Source organism: Uranotaenia lowii, chromosome 2 (assembly GCF_029784155.1).
Source record: "Uranotaenia lowii strain MFRU-FL chromosome 2, ASM2978415v1, whole genome shotgun sequence".
Lineage (NCBI taxonomy): Eukaryota > Metazoa > Arthropoda > Insecta > Diptera > Culicidae > Uranotaenia > Uranotaenia lowii.
The window spans coordinates 409,879,236-409,902,528 of record NC_073692.1 but is presented as its reverse complement, the minus strand read 5'-3'; the positions used below and the strand labels follow the sequence as shown (position 1 = coordinate 409,902,528).

At 36.9% G+C, this 23,293-nt stretch overlaps 4 protein-coding genes across 12 annotated transcripts in view; 2 read left to right on the top strand and 2 right to left on the bottom strand.

Annotated features, from left to right (window-relative positions):
• Positions 1-23,293, bottom strand: part of LOC129748188 (neurogenic protein mastermind) — a 369,439-nt gene that overhangs the window by 66,058 nt on the left and 280,088 nt on the right. For 8 of the 9 annotated variants that reach the window (XR_008737676.1, XM_055742699.1, XM_055742700.1 and 5 more), the window contains one exon: positions 4,693-6,312. Coding sequence is in view for 8 of the 9 variants with exons in the window: in XM_055742699.1 (XP_055598674.1) it covers positions 4,693-6,312 (1,620 nt within the window). In the remaining variant the exon portion in view is untranslated. Of the gene's footprint in view, positions 1-4,692; positions 6,313-6,404; positions 6,544-23,293 lie in introns of those variants that run through there. The other variant, XM_055742703.1, reaches the window with a different exon arrangement.
• On the top strand, positions 10,159-10,845 carry LOC129748196 (uncharacterized). The gene is made up of 2 exons (XM_055742712.1): positions 10,159-10,267; positions 10,335-10,845. Exons 1-2 carry the CDS (start codon positions 10,220-10,222, stop codon positions 10,728-10,730), a joined length of 444 nt encoding a protein of 147 aa, XP_055598687.1. The 5' UTR covers positions 10,159-10,219; the 3' UTR covers positions 10,731-10,845.
• LOC129748194 (uncharacterized) lies at positions 11,149-11,936 on the top strand. Its single transcript, XM_055742711.1, has 2 exons — positions 11,149-11,287; positions 11,361-11,936. Exons 1-2 carry the CDS (start codon positions 11,252-11,254, stop codon positions 11,775-11,777), a joined length of 453 nt encoding a protein of 150 aa, XP_055598686.1. The 5' UTR covers positions 11,149-11,251; the 3' UTR covers positions 11,778-11,936.
• Positions 21,033-22,640, bottom strand: LOC129748193 (uncharacterized). The gene is made up of 3 exons (XM_055742710.1): positions 22,447-22,640; positions 21,604-22,387; positions 21,033-21,542 (listed from the first exon to the last, which is right to left on the bottom strand). The coding sequence occupies exons 1-2, from the start codon at positions 22,483-22,485 to the stop codon at positions 21,932-21,934; spliced, it is 495 nt and encodes a 164-aa protein (XP_055598685.1). The 5' UTR covers positions 22,486-22,640; the 3' UTR covers positions 21,033-21,542; positions 21,604-21,931.

Genomic DNA, 23,293 nt, shown 5'->3' with positions numbered 1-23,293 from the left:
GTTCAAGGTACAAAAGGCCCATAATCGCGACAAGATGCAGAACAATTCCGCCAAAACCCGTGCCAGGAAGTTGTACCTCAGCATGCTGACGAAAGTTGCTGCTTCATGGACGACAAACATATGTGAAGGCCGACTTCAAACAGATCCCCGGAAATCTGTTTTTCATGGCCAAGGATAAGTTCAGCGAGATGTCCAAATTTGGGATTTTTTTTGTTTCGATTATAGTCGTTTTACCAATTTTATGGCATTCGCGACTTTATCAACGTTGCAGTTGGCGGATCGTTATTGAAAAACTTATCCGGTACAACTGCGACTCTTGGGCTCGAACTCGCGGACATCGGCTCAGGAGACAACAGACTTGCCAACTGAGCTATATCACAAGCCCGAACAAATTTGCGAATAATTTCGTGATTTGGCAAGCCATCTGCAAGTGGGGGAAGTGGAGTGCACCTTTCGTGACCCAAGACACGATGAACGAACAGGTGTACATGAAAGGGTGCCTCCAGAAACGGCTGCTTCCTCTCCTGAAGGTCCACATCGTTCCAAAAATCTTCTGGCCGGATTTGGCCTCATACCACCACTCCAAGGACGTGCTGAAGTGGTATGCGGACAATAAAATCAATTTCGTGCCGAAAATGTTCAACCCTCCCAACACTCCGGAGCTCCGCCCCATCGAAAACTACTGGCAATTATGAAGCAGCACCTTCTTAAACGAGCTAAAGTAGTGAAGACAGTCGAGGAACTGAAGAAAGTATGGGTTTACATGCAAAAAACGATTGATTCACAGGTTGTGCAGAACATTATGGCCGGGGTTAAGGCCAAGGTGCGGGCATTTACGTATGGACTGTAAATAAAATACGAGTAATATGGTAAAATGAAGTTTAATAGCTATTTTTCAATCCCTGAATATTGCGTGGCAATCCATGTTTTCTTCATTTCTTTCTCCGATTTCACTTCCTTAGGCCGCAGTTAGCCTTGTACCACTCCAATACCTCTTTCGAGTAATGGCACGAGACTGAATCCGGCCAGAAAATCTTAGGACCATCGTGTGACCGCAGAAGAGGAAGTGGACGCTTTTGGAGACATTCCTTTAGGTACACCTGCCCATTGATCGTTCCAATTGTTACGAATGGGGTGCTCCGCTTTCCACATGAGCAACTTATGAAGAGCGTAGAAAAACTGGTGCCCTGGAGGCTGCCGATAGTCTGCTTTCACGTACGTCTCATCATCCATAATGAGGCAATCAGGTTCGTACACCCTTTACAAGCTGATGTGTGATGTGCAGGCTTCGGACTCACAAACCCAGTAAGCGCGTCCTCTCAGAAGTCGATAGAGCATGCAAAAAATTGAGGGTTGAGTCACCGAACTTAGAATAAAACGGTTAATTTCGGCGACACTCCAAGAACGCAAATATTCTCATTTGGTTTGTCCTGCCGAGATACCTAGAGGCAACGAATACGAATGCGTACATGCGAAATCAGTTTAAATCGTACACTCGTTTGGTGTGCTCGCGTTTTATCCCCGTGTTTTTTTATATGCGTGCTTTCAATCGTAGCAGTCGACTTCTCAGGCAGGCAAACACGTTTCTCGAAGGGAAACATACAAACATGATTCGGATTATTTTCGTGTATTTCTCTGGAGGGCGTGTCTTAGATTATTCCGTGGCACTCACGCAATGCACGCGTACGGTTTTTTTCTCTGCCAATTAGATGATGCAAAATCGCAAGAGAGGTCGTTACGATCCCTCTGTCGATTCGAGTTACCTCTCTGACGATTCATGTTTACTGGGAAAGAGCCCAACGCACGCGGAGTGCAAATTTTCTTCCCTCTTTAAGCGGCGTTCTAAAAAGAGAAAGAGTGATCGTTCGCCTCAATCCTAAAGTTATCTAAGAGAGTTCTTGACGTCTCCCACACTGCTCTAGCAGAGAAATGAGTTCTCTTAGCGTGCGTCTCCCAGGGAGCGCTCTAAGGGAGATATTTTTGTGCTAACAAATGTTCAGTCATTTTCGTTTGTTCAGCTCACGCATTGGTACCGTTTCAAAATAGTGAAAAATGAACAGTTTAAATAAAATTGATATCAAATCCAAGTTTACTAAACGGCAAGGAACTGATGGAAAAAAAATGTGCTTTACAACCCCGAGTGTTTATGTTTCATTCGAAATATAATCTCGCACGTCATTTGAAAAATAGTCACCAAAAAGAAGCTGAAGAAATGGGACTGTTAAAAAAGACCATTGCTTGGTGCCAGCGTCTTCATCCAAACGGAATAAAAAAATTGTGGACTTGGATCGCGAAACATATCTTTTATCATTGGTAGGTTGGATGACGGAATGTAATATACAGTTGAATTTTTTCAACAAACCAAGTACCCGGAAAATTTTGCATCGATTAGACGATGGTTTGAAAATCCCTCATACCAATAGTAGGAATATATCCGTTTAAGTTTTGGAAGTTGCTACAAAAATAAAACAATACATTGGCAATGAAATGAAAAACAAAATGTATTTTTTGAAAGCGGACATTGCCAGTCGCCGGGGAAGGAGAGTTTTGGGAATCAACGCCAAAACCATTGGCGCCTCTCCCATCTAGGTAAGTACTCTTGCCATGGTTGAGAGATTTTCGAGGAACACCTCCGATTCCATTGTGGCTGACATTTTAAATGTCTTCAAGGATTACGATCTCGATCTGAGAAATATTTACGCTCTTACAACCGACAATGGGTCAAACTTTTTGAAGGCTTCCACTATTTTGAAAGAAATAGTTGGAAAAGCCGAATTAAAGTCACAGGAATAAGGATCTGATTTGGAAGAACTTCAAGAAACAGAAAACAAAAATGGTGATTCAGAGTACGAAATGGAAATAGAAGAACTGGATTGGTAAGTCACTTAAGAATATCTTTATTTTTATTTAACTATTTTACATTTCTTATTTCTCAGTTATTATGTGCAAGACGAAGCATATTTTCAAGACATCGCTTCTGAAGTAAGTCCTGACCATCACGACGAGCTGTCATCCATTGAAGATAAAAACCATTTCACTGGAGTCAAATGCGCAGCTCATGATGTGCAGTTGGCTGTCTACGATATTTTAAAGAAACCATCAATAAACAGGTTCCTCGCTAAAGTTCGACATCTTGTAAAACTAACTAATGCGAACACAACCATATAGGAACGTCTTTCGATTGGATAAAACGAAAAAACTGCTTTTTTATGATGGTGATACCCGTTAGGGTTCATCTTACCTCATGGCGAAATGTATATTAGGCGGGAAAGATTTCATAACTGAAATGCTTACAACGGATCATCGCAAGCCGTTTGGACCGCAATTTTGGGATTGCGTTGAAAACTTCGTCACAGCCACCTAGCCTATGTACATGTTGACGAAAAGAGTACAGGAAGAGGCTTTGGTTTGTGGATCCTTTTTCCTGTTCTGGAAAGAGTGTGTCCTGGAACTAGAATACATCGACACCCTGCTTGCAGATCAACTGAAGGAAGCCATGTTCAAACGCCAAAGCCTTTGGTTGGACAACGATGCGTTTCTAGCTTCATTCGACCGGTGTTATCATCGGCAAAAAAAGAACGAGCAATTGTAAGTATAACACTAACTAAGAAAAAGTTGTATATCTTCCAATGTTCATTCATTGTTTGCAGCAACACCTATTAGCCACCTGGATGATTTTAAAAGACCTTCTGGATTGTCCGGTAACAGATACCGTACGTGCTGAATCCGTCGAAGCATCCGGTTCCTCATCAATCCATCTAACCCAAGTCGAACAGCTGTGAAAAGCAAATTCAAGAACGAAATCTGCCAATGAAAATATTGAGAATAGGATCCGGCGAATCTGGTTGGAACCTGCACTGAATCTTCAGGAGGATATAATTCAGTGTTGGATTAAGCAGAAGAGAACGGACCCTGAATTGGCTTATTTATGCCTCTAAGCACTTCAATTACCTTGCACACAAGTGAGCGTGGAAAGGTGTTTTAATAGTCTTGTTATAACTCTAAATCGTCAGAATCTGGGATCCATTAAGCTGAAAACTCTTTTATTTGTTGAAGCTAATCACTACATCACACAAAGATATGATTTTAAAATTGATTTTTAGCTGGCTCACTGTTTTTTTAAAGTATTTTTTACCATTTTTCCATTTCATTTTTTACTGATGTGTAAGCAGATCTCATCGGCTACCCTTAAATTTTGACGACACCACACTAGCGCCAAATAAGGGTTAACGGGTTGGGGTCCAACCTCTATTTAATACACTTTTCATGCACACTCGTGTACCAGTGCAATTTACATTACCGTAAATAATATAAACACAATCATGGTGTAATTGAACTGACGTTTGATATTCAATGTTTTAGTGCGATGATGTGATCTTACTCAAAGCTTGATTGCAAAGCTGCAATGCTTGAGAAGAAAGCTGCAAAGCTTAGATCACACCATAGACATTGTGCCGGCATGGCCAACGATTTGTTCGAGAGAACGACAGCCCAATTATCTTGATACTAAGAGACCTTTGGTGTGGGTCATCATTAACATGTGCGGTATGACCACTATTATCGCCCTCCACTTTAGCTCGTCGTTGTTACAGACGTTGTTGATTTTAGACGGGTTAAGAATTTTGTGGTTTTTTATGTGGTCAACAAAAGAATAACCGTAACAACATATTAAAAAAAAGCAAAAAAACTCACCTGAATCCCGTGGCCACCGGGTCCCTGCTGGCTGATGTGTAACTGCTGCGTCTGCTTCATCTGCAGCATCGTTGTGTTCGGTCCTGTGCCAGCACCACCCATGGGACCATTCCCGTTGCCACCGGGCCCGGTTCCCGGACCACCTCGAGGACCCTGCGGAGGAACACCACCGCCTCCGCCAGCGTTGTTTGGTCCACCGGGACCATTGGGTCCTCCGGCACCAGCTCCCGGAGGAGGACCTCCTGCTCCATTGTTTCCGCCGGGACCGCGAGGTGGAATGTACCCGGCCGGACTGCCCCCGGCTGGCGATCCGTACGGTGAGTATTGATTCGGTTGTTGGTTGGGGTTCGGTGGTTTGCCGAAGGGTCCCATCTTCTGCCCACCCGGCACCATCCCCGGTGGAATCCGGTTCATCTGCTGCTGGGCTTGTTGCTGTTGGGGTGGAGATTTGAGATCAAAATCGACGGAGTTTTGCGGGGAGTAGAGTTCCTGCTTGATGAGATCCGCCCCCGGGAAGGGAGGAACGTTCGCTTTGTTGAACTGATGGGCGGCCGGGTTGTTCATAAAGTCCTGACCGGGGAATTGCTGTTGCTGTTGTTGTTGCGGGTTGAACTCATTAGCGTATGGTGGCCGGTTAGGTCCTCCCGGTGGACCCCCTCGCGGTGGGAAGCCCATACCCATGGCGTTTTTGTGCTGATGTTGTTCGGCCATGTGCTTGAGGGTTTGTGCGGCTGGCGACAGTTCGGACATTCCGCCGGGACCGTTCTGAACTGGACCGGGACCGTACGGGCCACGCTTCAGCGAATTGTCGTTAAAAGCGCCCGGGAATGGTTGCTGTTGCTGAGGACCACCGCCAGGTTGAGCAGGACTTCCCCGCTTGATGCCCATGTTATCGAGCATCGGACCGGGATGTTCCTGTTTGATGCAGGTTTCTTGCTTCACCTCGATCTGCTGCTGCTGCTGGGCCAATAGCATTTGCTGCTGCTGGTTAGGGTTAAGCTGCTGCTGCTGTTGCGGGTGTTGTTGTTGCTGTTGCTGGTGAATCTGCGGTTTCTCCTCAAAGTCCAGGAAGTCCGAGTGGAAGTCCGAGAGATCCGAGATGAGATCTTTGAAGGTATCGCTATCGTCGTTGGTATCGTCTCCGATGAGATCGGACAGCCCCGGGAAGTGGCCGTTGGCTGCGGCGTCCTTCTCGAGGGCAGCGGACAGATCAGCAAACTCGTTCTCCGGCTCCTGCTTGAAGTCCACAATGTGGCCAAGGTCGTGCAGGTGTGGGGATGGCGTGGGGCCATTTCCGCCGGAACTTCCTCCACCTCCGGGATTCTGCTGTTGCTGCTGCTGTCCGGGGCCATCGGCCGGTTGACTCTTGACCGAGGCATTGGTCAGGGCTTTTACCGTCACGTTGGTGCTGATCTGTTGCGGCTGCGAGTTGGCCGCCGACGTCGTGAACTCGAGTTGCTGCACGATCTCCACCGAGAATTTGGTCAGGTTCTCCGAACCGTTGCTGCTGCTGCTGTTCTGATGGTGCTGAAGTTTGACCGGCGGCGGATCGAAGGCACCAGAATCGGAACCGGACGCGGGATCGACGTCGTCTGCTGGTCTTTTCAGGAATTTCTGTTGCTGCAAAGAAAGTGAGAGAAGGAGAAGCAAAAATCAGTACCTCCATTAACCATGATTCATCTTTTTATCTTTTTTTTATGCCACAAACAGACCCCACCATCTGCTCCAGCGTAGACATTAATTGTGGCCCTTTGAAAGAACATTTTGCGAACAAATCATAGGTATAGAAAAAAGAAGCGGCGTGGTTTAATCACCGCCTGCTTAGAGTCCACCAGTTAATGAACGACTAATAATGGAAGGAAGCTTCCTTCCTAAAACATAGTAGGTATAGATCGAACAGTCTTGTGCCGTTTTTTCGAGACACACCCAAGGCGAAAAAAACGAACAGTGAAGTGTGGAGTTTGCGAACAGGGTAAAACGAATAAAAAAAAGTAACGTTTATATTTATTTATTGCTAATGGAATTTTCTAGCTTGAACGGGCGATGATTCGTTCGTTCATTCGTTCGACTTTAAACTGTGCTGATTTCCACGTAATTCGGACTAAGTTTCTATCAGTAGGTTCCCACTACCTAGAGCAGAGCTCATTCATGCTCGCAGCACTAAGTAACAACAGCACCACCCGAAATAAAAACATTGATTCAAGTAGCTTCGACTTGTATGACTAAGTGCTTACATAATTGTTGTTTCTTGATAAAAAAATAATTAAAAAACGTTATGTTTCGAGTGTCTTGACAATCGAATATCACAAAAATGTTAAAAATTTAAAACGACAAAAAAAATTATTAAAAAAAGCTAAAATTACAGAACACATACAAAAACGGCGCAAATGACATAAATGACAAAAATAACGAAAATAACAAAAGTGACAAAAATGACAAAAATAATAAAATGACAAAAATGACAAAAATGACAAAAATGACAAAAATGACAAAAATGACAAAAATGACAAAAATGACAAAAATGACAAAAATGACAAAAATGACAAAAATGACAAAAATGACAAAAATGACAAAAATGACAAAAATGACAAAAATGACAAAAATGACAAAAATGACAAAAATGACAAAAATGACAAAAATGACAAAAATGACAAAAATGACAAAAATGACAAAAATGACAAAAATGACAAAAATGACAAAAATGACAAAAATGACAAAAATGACAAAAATGACAAAAATGACAAAAATGACAAAAATGACAAAAATGACAAAAATGACAAAAATGACAAAAATGACAAAAATGACAAAAATGACAAAAATGACAAAAATGACAAAAATGACAAAAATGACAAAAATGACAAAAATGACAAAAATGACAAAAATGACAAAAATGACAAAAATGACAAAAATGACAAAAATGACAAAAATGACAAAAATGACAAAAATGACAAAAATGACAAAAATGACAAAAATGACAAAAATGACAAAAATGACAAAAATGACAAAAATGACAAAAATGACAAAAATGACAAAAATGACAAAAATGACATAAATGACAAAAATGACAAAAATGACAAAAATGACAAAAATGACAAAACTGACAAAAATGACAAAAATTAACAATTTTAGCAATATTGACAATTTTGACAATATTCACAATTTTGACAATTTTGACAGTTTTGACAGTTTTGTCAGTTTTGACAGTTTTGACAATTTGACAATTTTTACTATTTTGACAATTTTGACATTTTTGACAATTTTGACAATTTTGACAATTTTGTCAATTTTGTCAATTTTGACAATTTTGACAATTTTGACAATTTTGACAATTTTGACAATTTTGACAATTTTGACAATTTTGACAATTTTGACAATTTTGACAATTTTGACAATTTTGACAATTTTAACAATTTTTACAATCTTGACAATTTTGACAATTTTGACAATTTTGACAATTTTGACAATTTTGACAATTTTGACAATTTTGACAATTTTGACAATTTTGACAATTTTGACAATTTTGACAATTTTGACAATTTTGACAATTTTGACAATTTTGAAGATTTGTACAATTTTGACAATTTTGACAATTTTGTTAATTTTGACAATTTTGACAATTTTGACAATTTTGACAATTTTGACAATTTTGACAATTTTGACAATTTTGACAATTTTGACAATTTTGACAATTTTGACAATTTTGACAATTTTGACAATTTTGACAATTTTGACAATTTTGACAATTTTGACAATTTTGACAATTTTGACAATTTTGATTTGACAATTTTGACAATTTTGACAATTTTGACAATTTTGACAATTTTGACAATTTTGACAATTTTAACAATTTTGACAATTTTGACAATTTTGACAATTTTGACAATTTTGACAATTTTGACAATTTTGACAATTTTGACAATTTTGACAATTTTGACAATTTTGACAATTTTGACAATTTTGACAATTTTGACAATTTTGACAGTTTTGACAATTTTGACAATGTTGACAGTTTTGACAATTTTGACAATTTCGACAATTTTGACAATTTTGACAATTTTGACAATTTTGACAATTTTGACAATTTTGACAATTTTGACAATTTTGTAAATTTTGACAATTTTGACAATTTTGACAATTTTGACAATTTTGACAATCTTGACAATTTTGACAATTTTGACAATTTTGAAAATTTTGACAATTTTGACAATTTTGACAATTTTGACAATTTTGACAACTTTGACAATTTTGACAATTTTGACAATTTTGACAATTTTGACAATTTTGACAATTTTGACAATTTTGACATATTTGACAATTTTGACAATTTTGACAACTTTGACAATTTTGACAATTTTGACAATTTTGACAATTTTGACAGTTTTGACAATTTTGACAATTTTTACAATTTTTACAATTTTGACAATTTTGACAATTTTGACAATTTTGACATTTTTGACAATTTTGACAATTTTGGTAATTTTGACAATTTTAACAACTTTGACATTTTTTATCGGAATGATTTTTATTTTACGAAATTTAACCTTTTTTTTAAATAAATTTGTGGGTAGGTTTTTCGAGAGCAACGTCCAGATAGTGTTAACCTTCCCAAAACACAAGATCTTTAACCTTCGTCAAACAGTGGTTTGTCTGATTTTCGACTCCGATGTTTACTTGTCTAGGAAAAGCGTGCTGGAGAAAATGATTGATCGTATTTAGTCTGTTTAATGGCATTTGCATGTTTCAAGTTGCTGCTCGAACTTAACGATCGAGCAGCATGAAAGACGACTGGGCTGGACTACGTTTGCTGATAAAAGTGCAAAACTTGTTACAGAGGGGAAACGAGCGAAAAAAAAAGTAATCAGCTCGAATGTCGCACAATAAATCATCTCTCATGATGCAGATTGAGCAGCGAAGCGATCGCAAAACAGCTCTTATCAGTTTATGCTCTTTTTGCTTTCATTCTTCTTCCTCACTCGATTTCAATAATGTTCAAATAAATGATGCATTTCACGATGCATCCTATCAGTTTTTGATAGATAGTAAGACATGTTCTTTTACTTGTATTGAACATTGAAACCTGCGTGTTTGATGATCGTAACGAACGGCTGGGATGAATGAATGGAGAAAAACTTGAGTTTCTCGATTACGTTTTAGAAAAAAAAACAATATAACAAAAATCTTTCTACTGAAAATTACTGGTCGATTGTATAAGTCAAACCTAATAACACAAAATGTCATTGAAACAAGGAGGAAGATTGCTTGAAATTTACGGAAGTTTCCCAAGTAAGTAGTCAAATTGCCGTTTTGAGTGTTTGTTGGGGGAAAATTGCTCAACCGTTTAATGGGAAGGAAATTATTCCTTTATTTCACTCCGTAGTATGTATGTACAAAACGATCATCGATCAGATGATCACATCTCAGTATGATGACTCATTCGGTTGACTATAAAAGATATCTTACCAGGTGCGTTGAGCTTTATTCTGGAAAAAGTATTCCCCGGAGTTGAAGTGTCAAGAAAGTATCAAGAATGAAGACAATGCTAAAAAGTTTCGTGCTTCTACTCACCATTGCAATGGTAAGTGAGAATATTCCAAATTCTTATCTTTTTTTTAGAAATTACGATTGACATTTGTTCCTTAAAGGTCGCATCCCAAAGCATCCAGGCCCTGATCGACGGCTGCAAAGAGAAGGTTCCGATGAGCGAGGAACAGGAAAAATCCTACCTTGAACTGAAATTCGATCCGGAAGATCGTACGGCGCACTGTTTGATGCACTGTGTCGGGGAAATGTTGCAGCTAAACGACGAAAAAACCGGAATGGTCAATGTGGAGAGTTTGAAAAATTTCCTGAAGGCTGCCGAGGGTTCCAAGGAAAGTTGCGAGGAATTGAAGGAAGAGGATCTGAAGTGCCTGGAGGAGGCCCAGCAGAAGAAGCACTCCGGCGAAGAAGATGACGAATGTTCGATGGCTTTCCGAGTGTATCAGTGCTTCGAGGAAGAATTCCACCAGCTGATGATGGCGCACATGGGCCACGAATAATTGGTGTAATTTTCAGCAATATTTTGGTTTCAGCGTTTCGGAACAGTGTAGTTCAAAAAATTTGAAATAAAAAATGAAAATAAATTGATTGATTTATCAATAAGACACAAAACAATTCTTGAGGAAGACCTTTAAAAAAGACCCTAAGACCCTAAAAAAATCTCTGAAAGATCGATCTTTTCCATTTAAAACAAAGGTAAATTACAAAATCAAGCACGCTTGTTCTCGTGTAGCAATCATTATCAACAACACTGTTTCACTACTCTTAACTCAGTTATCTGGGAAGAAAAGATGCTAGCATAGCCTGAACTACGATGACCTTTTTCTCAAACAGTACTTTGAAATTCCCCTTTTGATTGGAGTTTCCATCGACCTGATAACGAGTAGAAGGAAGATGATCGAAACTGAATACATGTTTAAACAATTTTCTTCAACTACTGTTTCCCATTCTAAGAGGTACGTAAATAGATCCAGCTCTTGGCTACCCTTTACTGTCAGTAGCAAACTGAAGTCATCTCAAGATGGAAGGCCTCCAGATGGTTGCATTCTTAGCTTTGGTGAGTGCTTTTGAGGTTTTAGGAGAAAAATTACAAAAAAAAACATCATTTAAACAATTTAACCTTATTTCAGTTCTTGGTAACATCAACCGTTTTGGCGATCAACAACGATCCGGAATTCGCCAAACGGAAGCTGGACTACAAGCGGAAATGTGCCAAAGTTCTGTCGACTCCGAAGGAAGACTTTAAGAAGTACCTTCGCTCCCAATACTCGGATGATCATGACTCGTTCTGCTTCTTCCGGTGCGTGATGATCATGGACGGGAGCTACGACGACGAGGCGGGTCCGATTTTCGATAAAATGTTCGGCTACATTGGCGACGGGATGAGTCGGGAAGAGTTCCAGACCTATTACGGAAGCTGCTGGAACGAGGGCAACGAACTTCACGGGGGACGTACCGAGCCCTGTATCTGCTGGAAGGCCTACCGGAAGCACCAGTGCCTTTATCAGAAGTTTCTCGATCGACAGATGGCCAAGGGGGGGAATTGAATACAGTTTTTGAACTGAGAGATTTTCGTTTTGATCTTTTTGATACCTAGACTTTTGCTCAATTTTGTCTGGATTTTTTTTTCACAATCTTATTCTGTTCGAAACTGCTAAATAAATCGAAACCAAGTTAGGGTAAATGTACCCGACCTTGGCACCTAAGGCATGGTAACACTTTCAAAAAATCGATTTTTTTATTTTTTTATTTTCTTATTGTAAAACATTTCAAGAATGTTGTGTCAAATTTTCAAGTCAATTGAAGCAAAACTGTAGAAATTATAGGCCTTTATCTCTTCCTATCTAATACTGCAAGAAAGCAAAAGCAGAAACTTCAAACGCGTTTTTCTCGAAAGCACATTTTTAAAGTCCGTGGACATCGTCATTTGAAAACTACTTATCCGATTCTTTTCAAATTTGGAACATATTTTCTACATATAAGATACCAGACCCCAACGTTTTTCTTTTTTGTTTTTTTTACTTTGGGGAGATTTTACAGATTAAAAAATGGCGGATTTTTACGTGAAAAATCGTAGTTTTTACTTCAAACAGCCACAAAAATTTCATAAAAATTTTTTTAAGTTAAATAAAAACGTTGGGGTCCAAAAAAACATCTATTAAAAATATTTTGCTCTGATTTTTTGACTTCAGATGATTCTGTGCTGAAATACAGTGTCCACCGCAAATCCTCGAAAGTGCTCCGTCACCGGCTCATTTTTCAATATTTTTCTACGAAAAAATTACTAAATGTTCTTTTAACAATGCTTTGTATAATGCAAAAAATTTGAATACATTTGTTTGAACGATAGCTCTAGAAAAAAAATCGTGAAAATGGTGTTTTTTTATACCCGTTAGACCCTACACCCCCCCCCCCCCCTTGATTCGACTCACATCAAATATTTTAAGGAATAATTGGAAAGCAAACGATATTTTCCTGAACTTCCAACTTCTGTTTCCATGAAAAAAATTAGAACAAAAATCCAAAAAATTTAATCTGAGTAGGTATATGGTTCACAAGCAATAGAAAACGATTCCAAAACTCAATTAATTTTGTATTTTATATACTAAAGTCATAAATTGCCATCGATCTAACAATTTCTAGATAAGAAAAACATCTTAAGTCTTGTGAGATGCTTAATTTAATTTAGTTTTTTTTAATATTTCGAACCACTGTGTTCTGTAGGAGACCACGTGGCTTTTGCTCGGCAGACTGCAATGCAAATGCTGTTCGCACGCATACCAATATACCTTCGACTCATGGTTCTCAAATAGCGATTTTTGCATTTTCAATGATCGGATATAGCTTTTAGCTAGTCTTATCACTTATGTTCTCCAACTTATTTCGAAGCTTAAGCTGATTGCAGCGGTCTTTTCATACAACCCAATTAGTATGAAAACTTTTGAACGTAGTTTTAAATGAAGTTTTAGGGAAAACATCAGCCCAAAAATACCTCTTTAATGAACATGTATTTTTTCCAGCTTCCAACACTGCTGGTGTATTTCGATTGAAGTTGCATGCCAAGAAAAGGAACAAAATTAGTTTTAAATTTCTATTCAAAACCTAAATAAATATTCACTCTTTAGTCTTTCTAGTATTTTTTGAATTTTTACCGAGTTTAACTGTAAGCATGAGTATTTATTGCAAATTTTTCAAATGAATGTTTGAAATCGCATGTGAATTTAACAGTTGCACTAGAAAGGTGAGTTCATCTGATTTTCATACGGTGATTTCCAATATAATTTCCTCGGATGCAGATCGAAAAAAATTAACTTCTTTATTAAAGTACAAACAATCAAAAAATTCGGTATGCACAGATTTGGAACAAATTATTCTCTTCGCAATGAAAAAAATTCAACATTTTTTAAGCTCAACTTGGACCTGAAAAACATGAAAAGACATGTTGGCATGCCAAGAAAAGGACCATGCCAAAATAGGGCTCACTTACCCTAAACAAATTATTTTAAGCCATTCATGAAACTCTCATAAGTTTGTCAGTATCTACTGCAGTATCTACAGTATAATTCTGACGGATATTCTCTTTATTTTAAAATTTTGCATAAATTTTGAAACCTTAGTTAATATTAAAATTGAATGTTTGTTACTTAATTTGTGATGTCCTTTCAAGTAAAAACATTTTAAGATTAAGAAATTTTATAGACGGATAGAAAGTTAGAAGACGGAAGAAAGTTGAAATTTTACTTTCTCTATCAATCATTGAAATTTTTTTAAGCAGATGTTGTGTTCTGTCCAAAACTAATTTCTCTTTTTTCCGTTATCCATAGGGGAGAATGGCGATACTTGATCCTCTTTTCTTATTTTCATCATATCTTTTTGGGAAAATTTAACAACTCGCCGTCTTTAGTATTTTCTGACAGCATATAATTCCAAGTTTATATGCTAGAAAAATTAGAAAGATACATAAGCTTTTCCGTCAGATTAAAAAAAATGTAATATTTTTTAAGTTACAGGAGACTTGATCCTTCACTAAAGAAGACTTAATTCTTAATTCAGGGTGCCCTGACCCTAGGCACAATCTAGAAAAATACGAATATAAAGGGTTCGTTATCTATTTTTGCCATTTGGAAGTTTCCTATAACATTTTTGCTTGAAAAAAGCATTCATAAATAAAAGTAAAAAAATATAACAGTAAATCTCAATATTCGGGTTAAGAAAAACTTTGGTGAAAACGAAAATTTAGATTAAAAAAACGCAATCTTAAAAATGAATACAGATCTTACAATAGTGGTTTTCACTTGTTTTGTGCAATTTTGAATTTAAATTCCGAATCTGAATTCTGCATTTTGAACCTGAAAAAAAAACTGATTCCCGATTGGAAATCTATTTCTGGAACTAAATACAAAACAAAAACTCCCAACAATTATGAACCGAAAAGGTAATTTTATAACACAATCCTCAGTCACAAATCTTTTATTTGCATGAGGTATCTTTGATTTTCTATAAGAATTCTTATTTAAATTATTTATTCGTAATTCAACTAGTGAATCTGAATTAAAATTCGTAATGATGGAACTCTGATATTTAAATTCTGGATCTTCGTTATAGAACTTTTTTAAGTTTCAATTCTCCGTAAGAATTATGAGTAAAAATTTCAAATCCAAATCTTCTAAATGAATTGTATTTTTAAATATTTTCTTTCAATATTCCGATATGATGAATTTCGAATAGGAAAATGTTCTAATTTTAGTTCAAATACAAAACCAAGATTCGAATCAGGATTTTGTCCCAATGGTGAACCGAACTGAAAATCAAGAATAGTAAACTGGGTACAGATTCCAGAATCCGATCACAGGCAACAAATTTTGATTTTTTTTTTCAAAATTTGGAACCAGAACATCAGAAATGATTTAAACCTAAACTAGGGTAGGTGTACCCTCCTCCGTCGTATCCCTCTGATTCGTCGCAATTCAAGAATGCATGTTTTAGAGCCGAAAAATCACTTTCCACTTTAATTGGCTACTTCACATGATAAACTTAAGCTTGTGGATGTATTTTCCATCACAAATTTGTCACTTTTGAAACTATTTCTTAATTTATTTGATATTTAAATCGCGAAGTGAATTGAATTATTGACGCACTCCGCCATATTGTAAAACGAACTTAGTGATCCCCCCAACGTGTTTCTTTGTTTTATCGCTTCCTGTCAATGCATATAACGATCAAAATAATAAAATTCGATAGAAAAGTGTTGAAATAAAATTAGAAAAATGATTTCAAACTAATCTGAACTATATAAATTTGTCAATTTTCGATTGAAATCGAATCGCTCGGGCCCCATAATTCGTCGTAATTTTGCGACAGGAATAGGAAACCGTTTTGCAAGAATTGGAATTAGACCGGTTCATTTTTACTATTTTTTGCTGAACACAGTCTGACTCATAGAGAATGAACATAATGGATTTCCTAGTTATCACAACACAATACAGTAATTTTGTTTATTTTAAAGCTAGGAACTTGATGCACTGGGAGATAAGTGCAAAGAATCTATTTATATTAATAAATTCCTTGAATGTATTCAGCATTGCTTATAATGCATGGTTTCAAATGAACAAAGAATTGATGGATTTTTTAGCTTAGTGGTTGGTGTTTTACAAATTATTTACTAACAGTATCGTGCATAATTAAATAGACGTTTGGGTGCACGCAAGAATATCTCCAACTTTCACATTTCTAACGTCAACTCCAATGCCATTGTTTCTTCAAAATTATTTCATATTTTAAGATTTGATTATTTTTGGTTCTATTATCTGATAACACTGAACCTTTCTCAAGTGTTTGAAACATGAGATACATCAATTATTTGAAAATTAGACTTTTTAAACTTCTTGCATTCAAACTGCAATATCTCACATACGACCAAACGCTTTGCTCTACAGAATGGTCACTGAGAGATCCTTGAAAACTAAAACTAAAACTTCTCCAGTTTTCAGAAATTCTCTAAATGGGGATCAACTCGAGGAAAAAATTTCAATTCCTGGACCGAAAACCTCGATTTTTATTGAATCTTTACGATGCATGGAAAAACTATGCAAAAAATTCCCGTTGAAGGTCAAAATGACAAGAGAATTTGGATGAATGGATCATTTAAACTTTGAAATAAGAGTTCATGAGTCTCTGGTTTGGATCTCAATAAAAGTTTGGATAAAAAATCGATAGATATGATTTTTTGTACATATAGTCGTTCAAAATTCAACAAAATCAAACCCGCTTATATTCTGATTTCTACCATATAAGTTTTAATACTTGACTCATGTTTGCTGCATTTTTATAAATTCTCAGTGAATTTTCAACAAAAGATGTTTTGTCGTTTTTGACATATTACAATTTGAATGAAAAAAGTCGAAAAGTTTAATTTCAGTTGAATTACTCTACGTCATTTCCCAAAAATTTGAACCCAAACAACAAAATGTTAGAATAACAAAGTCAATTTCCGAAAAAAAAAAAACATTTTTGCAAAAACTTTTATCGCTCGCAAAAAAACTTGAATAGATGAGCTGAACCAGTCTAATGCGCATTACACGCATCAACGTGGCGTTGCTTTGTGTCGGTTTACTTCGCCAGAGTTCCCACATGTATAAGAATACACATGTTGACAAAACGCAAGTGTGATTCTGCCTCTCCTCAAATGTCTTACTATTCAGTCTCATTGCGTAGAAAAACATACAGTAGGGGAGAGTGGGGTATCGTGGGCCATGGGGAAACGTGAGCCACTTTTAATATCTCAGATGTGTGTTGAGATAAAAATCCCAAACCAACTGTCATCGTCGTCGCTTTGCGTGAGCATATATTCTGAAATACGCATCAAATACTTCTTTTATCTATCAAGCTAAAAAAAGTTAGAAAAATTTACTTACATAATTAAAAAAGACACCCGCTAATTTCATCGATGGGGAACCTAAAGTGCAAAACATAAATAACCTCATACGCTTAAGATCTTAGTTTTGTCATGATCTTTCACGTTGAAACGGAATTTTTGATGAAACATCAATAAGTCACACAAACGCAACAAATTTGCAAATCATAGCTTGTGGGGAATCGTGGGCCACACATCTATAATCACCTATATATTTATGTTTTTATACACATTCAGAACTTAAAATACGTTTTTCCTATCTGTAAAGTTTTCTTATGCCAAATGAAGAGTTATGAAAAATATTTTGTCCATCCTATATAAGAAATTTTGCCAAAACGTTCGCGAGCCAGGTTTTGGCATCTACGCGATCATACACAGCGCTCTTTTTTATTTCATCATCTGAAATTGCTTTAAAATAACGAAATGAATTATGAAATCTCAGTTTTGGGTCAACTCATAAACTTTGCATGTTATTTGGTCAATTTTGATTTGGTGGCCCACGATTCCCCACCATTTTTCAAAATCCAAAATATATTGCTTTTTTTCAAACAGTCATAATTTGGGGAAAATAACTTATTAAAAAATTTTTAAAAACACCTTATGATACCTTGAAAATGTAGAAAACCATACCATTTTTTATTTTCATTTTATCTTTCATAATAAAGAAGTTATGGAACAACGAAAAAAGTGGCCCATGATTCCCCACTCCCCTATACTATTAAAAATGCTGATGATCATTAAATATATGCAGTTACTGTGTAAATTAGTGCCATGTTATTTGTGAAAAATTTCTGTATGAATGTTATAAAATCTTATTTTACAGACAAATACTGTATCATGGCAGCCCAGTCCGTTGGAGAGTGTGTTGTTACAAAATATATTTGCAGGGTGGATTCAATTTGTAAGGTCTAATACTGTGCTGCCTGCTATTGCCTTAGCCAAGCAATGGTACCTAGCTACAAAAACGCTACCTTGGGATTTCTTGGCAAGTCCATTTTATTCCGACTTAGATCTTATTCGAACTTTGCAGTTATCCTGCGCAGTTGATCCGTGCGAAGTAAATAATCGCATTTGTATGAACCGCAACCGCAAAATTACAAATTTATCCCTCATGAGGGAGGAATAGTTTGAGACAATTTCGGTAGAATTGAATAGAAGGTATAATACTTTGCTGTTTGGGGCTTGTGATATAGCTCAGTTGGCAAGTCTGTTGTCTCCTGAGCCGATGTCCGCGAGTTCGAGCCCAAGAGTAAATATCGAACACAGTTGTACCGGATAGTTTTTCAATAACGATCCGCCAACTGCAACGTTGATAAAGTCGCGAATGCCATAAAGATGGTAAAACGACTATAATCGAAACAAAAAAAAAAAAAAAAACTTTGCTGCCTGCAGATGCATTAGCCAAGCAGTGGTAGACCTGTTTAGAATAAAGCTATCCTAGTTTCATAGCTTATTGCGACTCGACTGGTTACTCGAGAGAACTTCTGCTGTTATCCTGCGCGGTTGATCCGTTCGATGTAAGCTGATGCTAATTGCATGAACCGTAACCGCAAAATTTTTAATGTATTTCTGAAGAGGGTGGTTTAAATTGAGACAATTCCGGTCTCCTTGTACGACGGAATTAGGGACCTGGTACGACAATGGAGGAACTTGAATGAGAAAAATAAATCATAAATTGACTCAAAAGTACGTAATGGATTGATCTATTTCCTACATAGTTTCATAAAACAGTATTCGAAATTTAGTTCAATGAATAAATATCAGTTTCATTTCAACATGGAAGGCAATTCTATTGAATTAATGAAAACAGCTTCCTTAAGCCGTTGTCTTAGGTACATTTACATCATGTAATAATTGAATCTTATTCTAAGAACTTACACTAAAGTAACATTTTGTCACTCTTTACCCCATACGAGCTTTAACGCTTAAAAATCCCTATGTGTATAGGCTTTATGCCATATTTTGTCAAGAATTCCCATGTGGATAGGCTACATGCCATGTTTAATACATTGAATTTTTTTTTATCCTTTCTATCTGTTGTGGTATGAGCCTACTTGGTTGAATGATTCGACTGAATCAAAGCAATCATAAGATTCCTTTTAATTCAACCACGGTAAATGAATAGTTCATATACCAGTATTTCGATAGCAACTTACTACCTTCTTCAGTGAACGTTTTCGATTGATGAATGTGTATCGTTTCCCTCCCTTATATTGTCCGGGTTAGGTAAGCTACTACTAGGTATCAGAAACCTCCGAATGCTCGGCAGTTGTGCCGTTGTCTGTTTTTTGGGTGTACCTACCCTATTCTGGGTGTTTTCTGGTAGTGCTAAATTATTTTCTACCCGCTTTTGGGCATTGTCAGGTAAATTATTGTATTTCTTTTTACCTAAGAATTTGAACAACCAAGTGTGCCCTGGTCCGGAGTCTCCGTTTAAGAGATGAACTGATTTTTCATTGAAGATTTCAATGCTTTCAGCAACATCCAATTTAAGCGAATTACTATTCAAAGACCGGATCAGCGAGACATTTCCTCGATCAATAGAGTGACCAGATTCACACATGTGTAAAGCTACTGCAGATCTAGGATTCTGTGAAGGAAGAATTTTCTTCTTTGAGTCAGATCTAGCTATAGCCATGTGTTCCTCGAATCTATCAATCAACTTCCTTTTGGTTTGTCCAATGTACACCTTATCATCCTTTCTATAGGTTTTCAGATTTCTCAGGTGTATGATGAAATCTGCAAAGAAAAGGCTAGGCCTCTTCTGATACCTGATACCTGAAGTTAGTTAGTAACGAAAAAACAGCAGAAACGAACCCAAGTGAACAACACCATCAATTTATTACTTTGACGCACTTTGTGTACGCTTTCAGTGTACTCTTTAGGAAACGCACTTATAGAGTACTCATATTAATTTTTAATTGTTGTGTGAGTGACTGCTACAATAGACAACTCTTGCTCCGCTCAAAACAACAATTAAAGAGCGGAGCAGAAAGTTACACCGCTCTTGTTGTGCTCTGCGATAAGTCCGAAGCCTGCTGAAGACTATTTGCATGGATGTTCACAAAGCTATTTTTGTGAAAAATACGGAAAGATGGAATTAAAAACTTTAACGCACATATAGTCTGACTTTTCACCTACACTATTATCATTATTCCACCTTGGGGTAATTTTTGTTTTTGTTTTGAAAAATGTAAACACCAACTGGTCGCCATTTTGATCTTTGGTGATAAGCACTGTTCAATGCTTTCTTTTAAAAACTTATTGAACTGAAAATCATTAACAAATATACCTTCATGTCTTGACTTGTTATCCATTTACAATTAATTAAATAAAGAATTTATATTTTCCTAACCAAGGTGCGCTTGCAAAACTACTACAATTGCATTGCCAATTTTATTTGTTACTATCTGGTCATTGAACATGCGTAATGCTGTTGTTATGCTTACCCCCAGGGGTGGAAACAGAAGAATAAAAACAAAAAAAGTGCTCAAATGTCAAATTGATCTGATTAAATCACCTACCAGTAAGCAGACTTCCAATTTGGTTTCATTAGAAAGACCATGACCATGACCAATTTAACGGGTTTTACCTGTCATTTCCGGAAGTTTCGCTGAGGTAAGATCAAATTTGCAGTTTTTTTTTTACAAAAGAACACCTCAATTTATTCGTACGAGAATTGAAATTTTCCTCTATCTGACTTAATAATCAAAATTTTATTCAAATCTGCCACTACCTCCTGTGATCTAAATCCTGTTGTCGGCAGCAGTATAATTTTGCAGATTTCGATTGCCAAAAGTAGTCTGTATAGACTGCACCGCCGTGAATAAGGAACATCTGGACCCATGTACATAAACCTTTCGAAATCGTCCGGTCTTAAATAAATGAATTTTGATCATACATAATTTTTTAATTTAGAACATCAAACATTAAACAAAATTTGACCGGTGAGATATTGTCTTCATTGGAAGTAAGTGCCAGTTTATTTTGTTGCCGCTGGTTCAGTTTTAGCGTTGGAATCCCTTTTCCTAAAAGCCATTCGCTCACAGAAAATCAAATCGGCCTCGCGTGCACAACTTTTGAATTTTTGTTCGCTTTCGGAATTATCCAGTTGGTCGATACAGGCCACAATATTTTCCTTGTAGTTCTGAAGCCACTCCACATCCTCGGCACCATCCAGTAGCTTGCTCCAGTTCAGGTCCCCGGTTGAAAGGTTGTAAATCCCGGCCATCTGTCCCATGCAGCGCATGATGCAGGCCGAATTCTCCAGTACGGTTTTGGGTGTGAAAAAAGGCACTATCGAGTGGTCTCGGAATATCGGATCCAGATACGGAGACTCGCAATATCTTAGATAGGAGTAGTACTCCTCATCGGAAACCAGGCTGTTCACAGTTAGAAACTGAAAAAGACCAATTCAAAATAATTCCTTCGGGAACGAAAAAAAAGACGAAAAATCCAACCGTTGAGTAAAGCAGCAAAAAAGATGATAATTTAATCACTGGGCGCGACATCTCTGATCCAGATCTAGAGTGTAACTGATGATGGAAGATTCGAACTTATCTCATAGCTTAGCTCATTGAATTGTGGCAATAACATCACAATGTTTTGTTTTGCATCATCTTCTCACCGATCATTTTTCCTGGAAACTGTTTGGTTTACAATAATTTATTGAATTCGACCGATATGAGTTGTGACAATTATTTCAGCGTTTAATATTAGAAGAGAGGACACAACTTTTTTTCCAAACTATTAGAACTACGTTTTTTTTTTTCATAAATAAAAAACAAATCATTCGTTTTTGGAGGCGGACAAATCATACGCTTGCGGGTTGTCTTTTAGTAGCTGCAACATTTCTTGGTGCTTTCGAGTCATACAGCTGTGCTTCCGGTAGGCTTTCTCACACTTTCCGTACCACTGGCCATCCCTAGTCTGGTCCAGCATCAAGCATCCTTGGTAGTGGTCAAAAAATTGGTTTAAATCCATTGTTCCATCCGCAAAATACTGCATCATCTTGTACATCACTAGTCCGATTTTATCATCGTAACTTTCGTCAACAATCAGGACACACCGATAGAAACAGTAAAAGTCCTCACTTTCAGCGGTATCGAACTCGGACCGGCTGTACCGATCCAGAGTACTATTCGAAATTCCCAGGAACTTGGCACAGGGCCGCTCGTGGCGAGACTTGACTTGATCCCATTCCGGCAGATGCGGCAAAAAGGCTGCCCCCGTCAAACTGATCGACTAAAAATTAAAGCGAAAAATGTTTTTCCGATACCTTTTTGCTTTAAGGCTTTACTTACAGAAATAGAAATTACTAAAAAACTTAAACTACTTTTCATTTTGAAACCAGTAAGATGTTCAATTTACAGAATGATCGCGAACTGCTACTCTGAATGAAAACTGTGATTATCTGATTTGAGCTTATCAGTTGCAGCAGATTATGAAAAAAACCTCTGTTCGTCTCAATCCAAAGAAAAACTCTGATACATTGATCATCTACGGGTGAATACCGAAGTTTTGAAATGGCGAATTGATTATTGGAGGAGAAAACAAACTCAAAAAGATCATACGATGTGGAAAGAATTTGGAAGTTTTGCTGAGTTTTTCAAAATATTCAACACTTGACATCTCGGTAAATGTTAATTTTGTTGTCTCGTTTTACCATTTGTCATTTTTTGTAATTGGTGTCATTTTCTAATTTTTCTAATTTTTGTATTTTTGTATTTTTGTATTTTTTTTTTCATTTTTGTCATTTTGGTGTCATTTATGCGCCATTTTTGTGCCACCTCTGTGCTATTTTTGTGCCACTTTTGTGCCATTTTATGCCATTTTCGTGCAATTTTTGTGCAATTTTTGTGCTATTTTTGTGCCATTTTTGTGCCATTTTTGTGCCATTTTTGTGCCATTTCTGTGCCATTTTTGTGCCATTTTTGTCATTTTTTTTTCATTATTGTCATTTTTGTCTTTTTTGTCATTTTTGTCATTTTTGTCATTTTTGTCATTTTTGTCATTTTTGTCATTTTTGTCATTTTTGTCATTTTTGTCATTTTTGTCATTTTTGTCATTTTTGTCATTTTTGTCATTTTTGTCATTTTTGTCATTTTTGTCATTTTTGTCATTTTTGTCATTTTTATCATTTTTGTCATT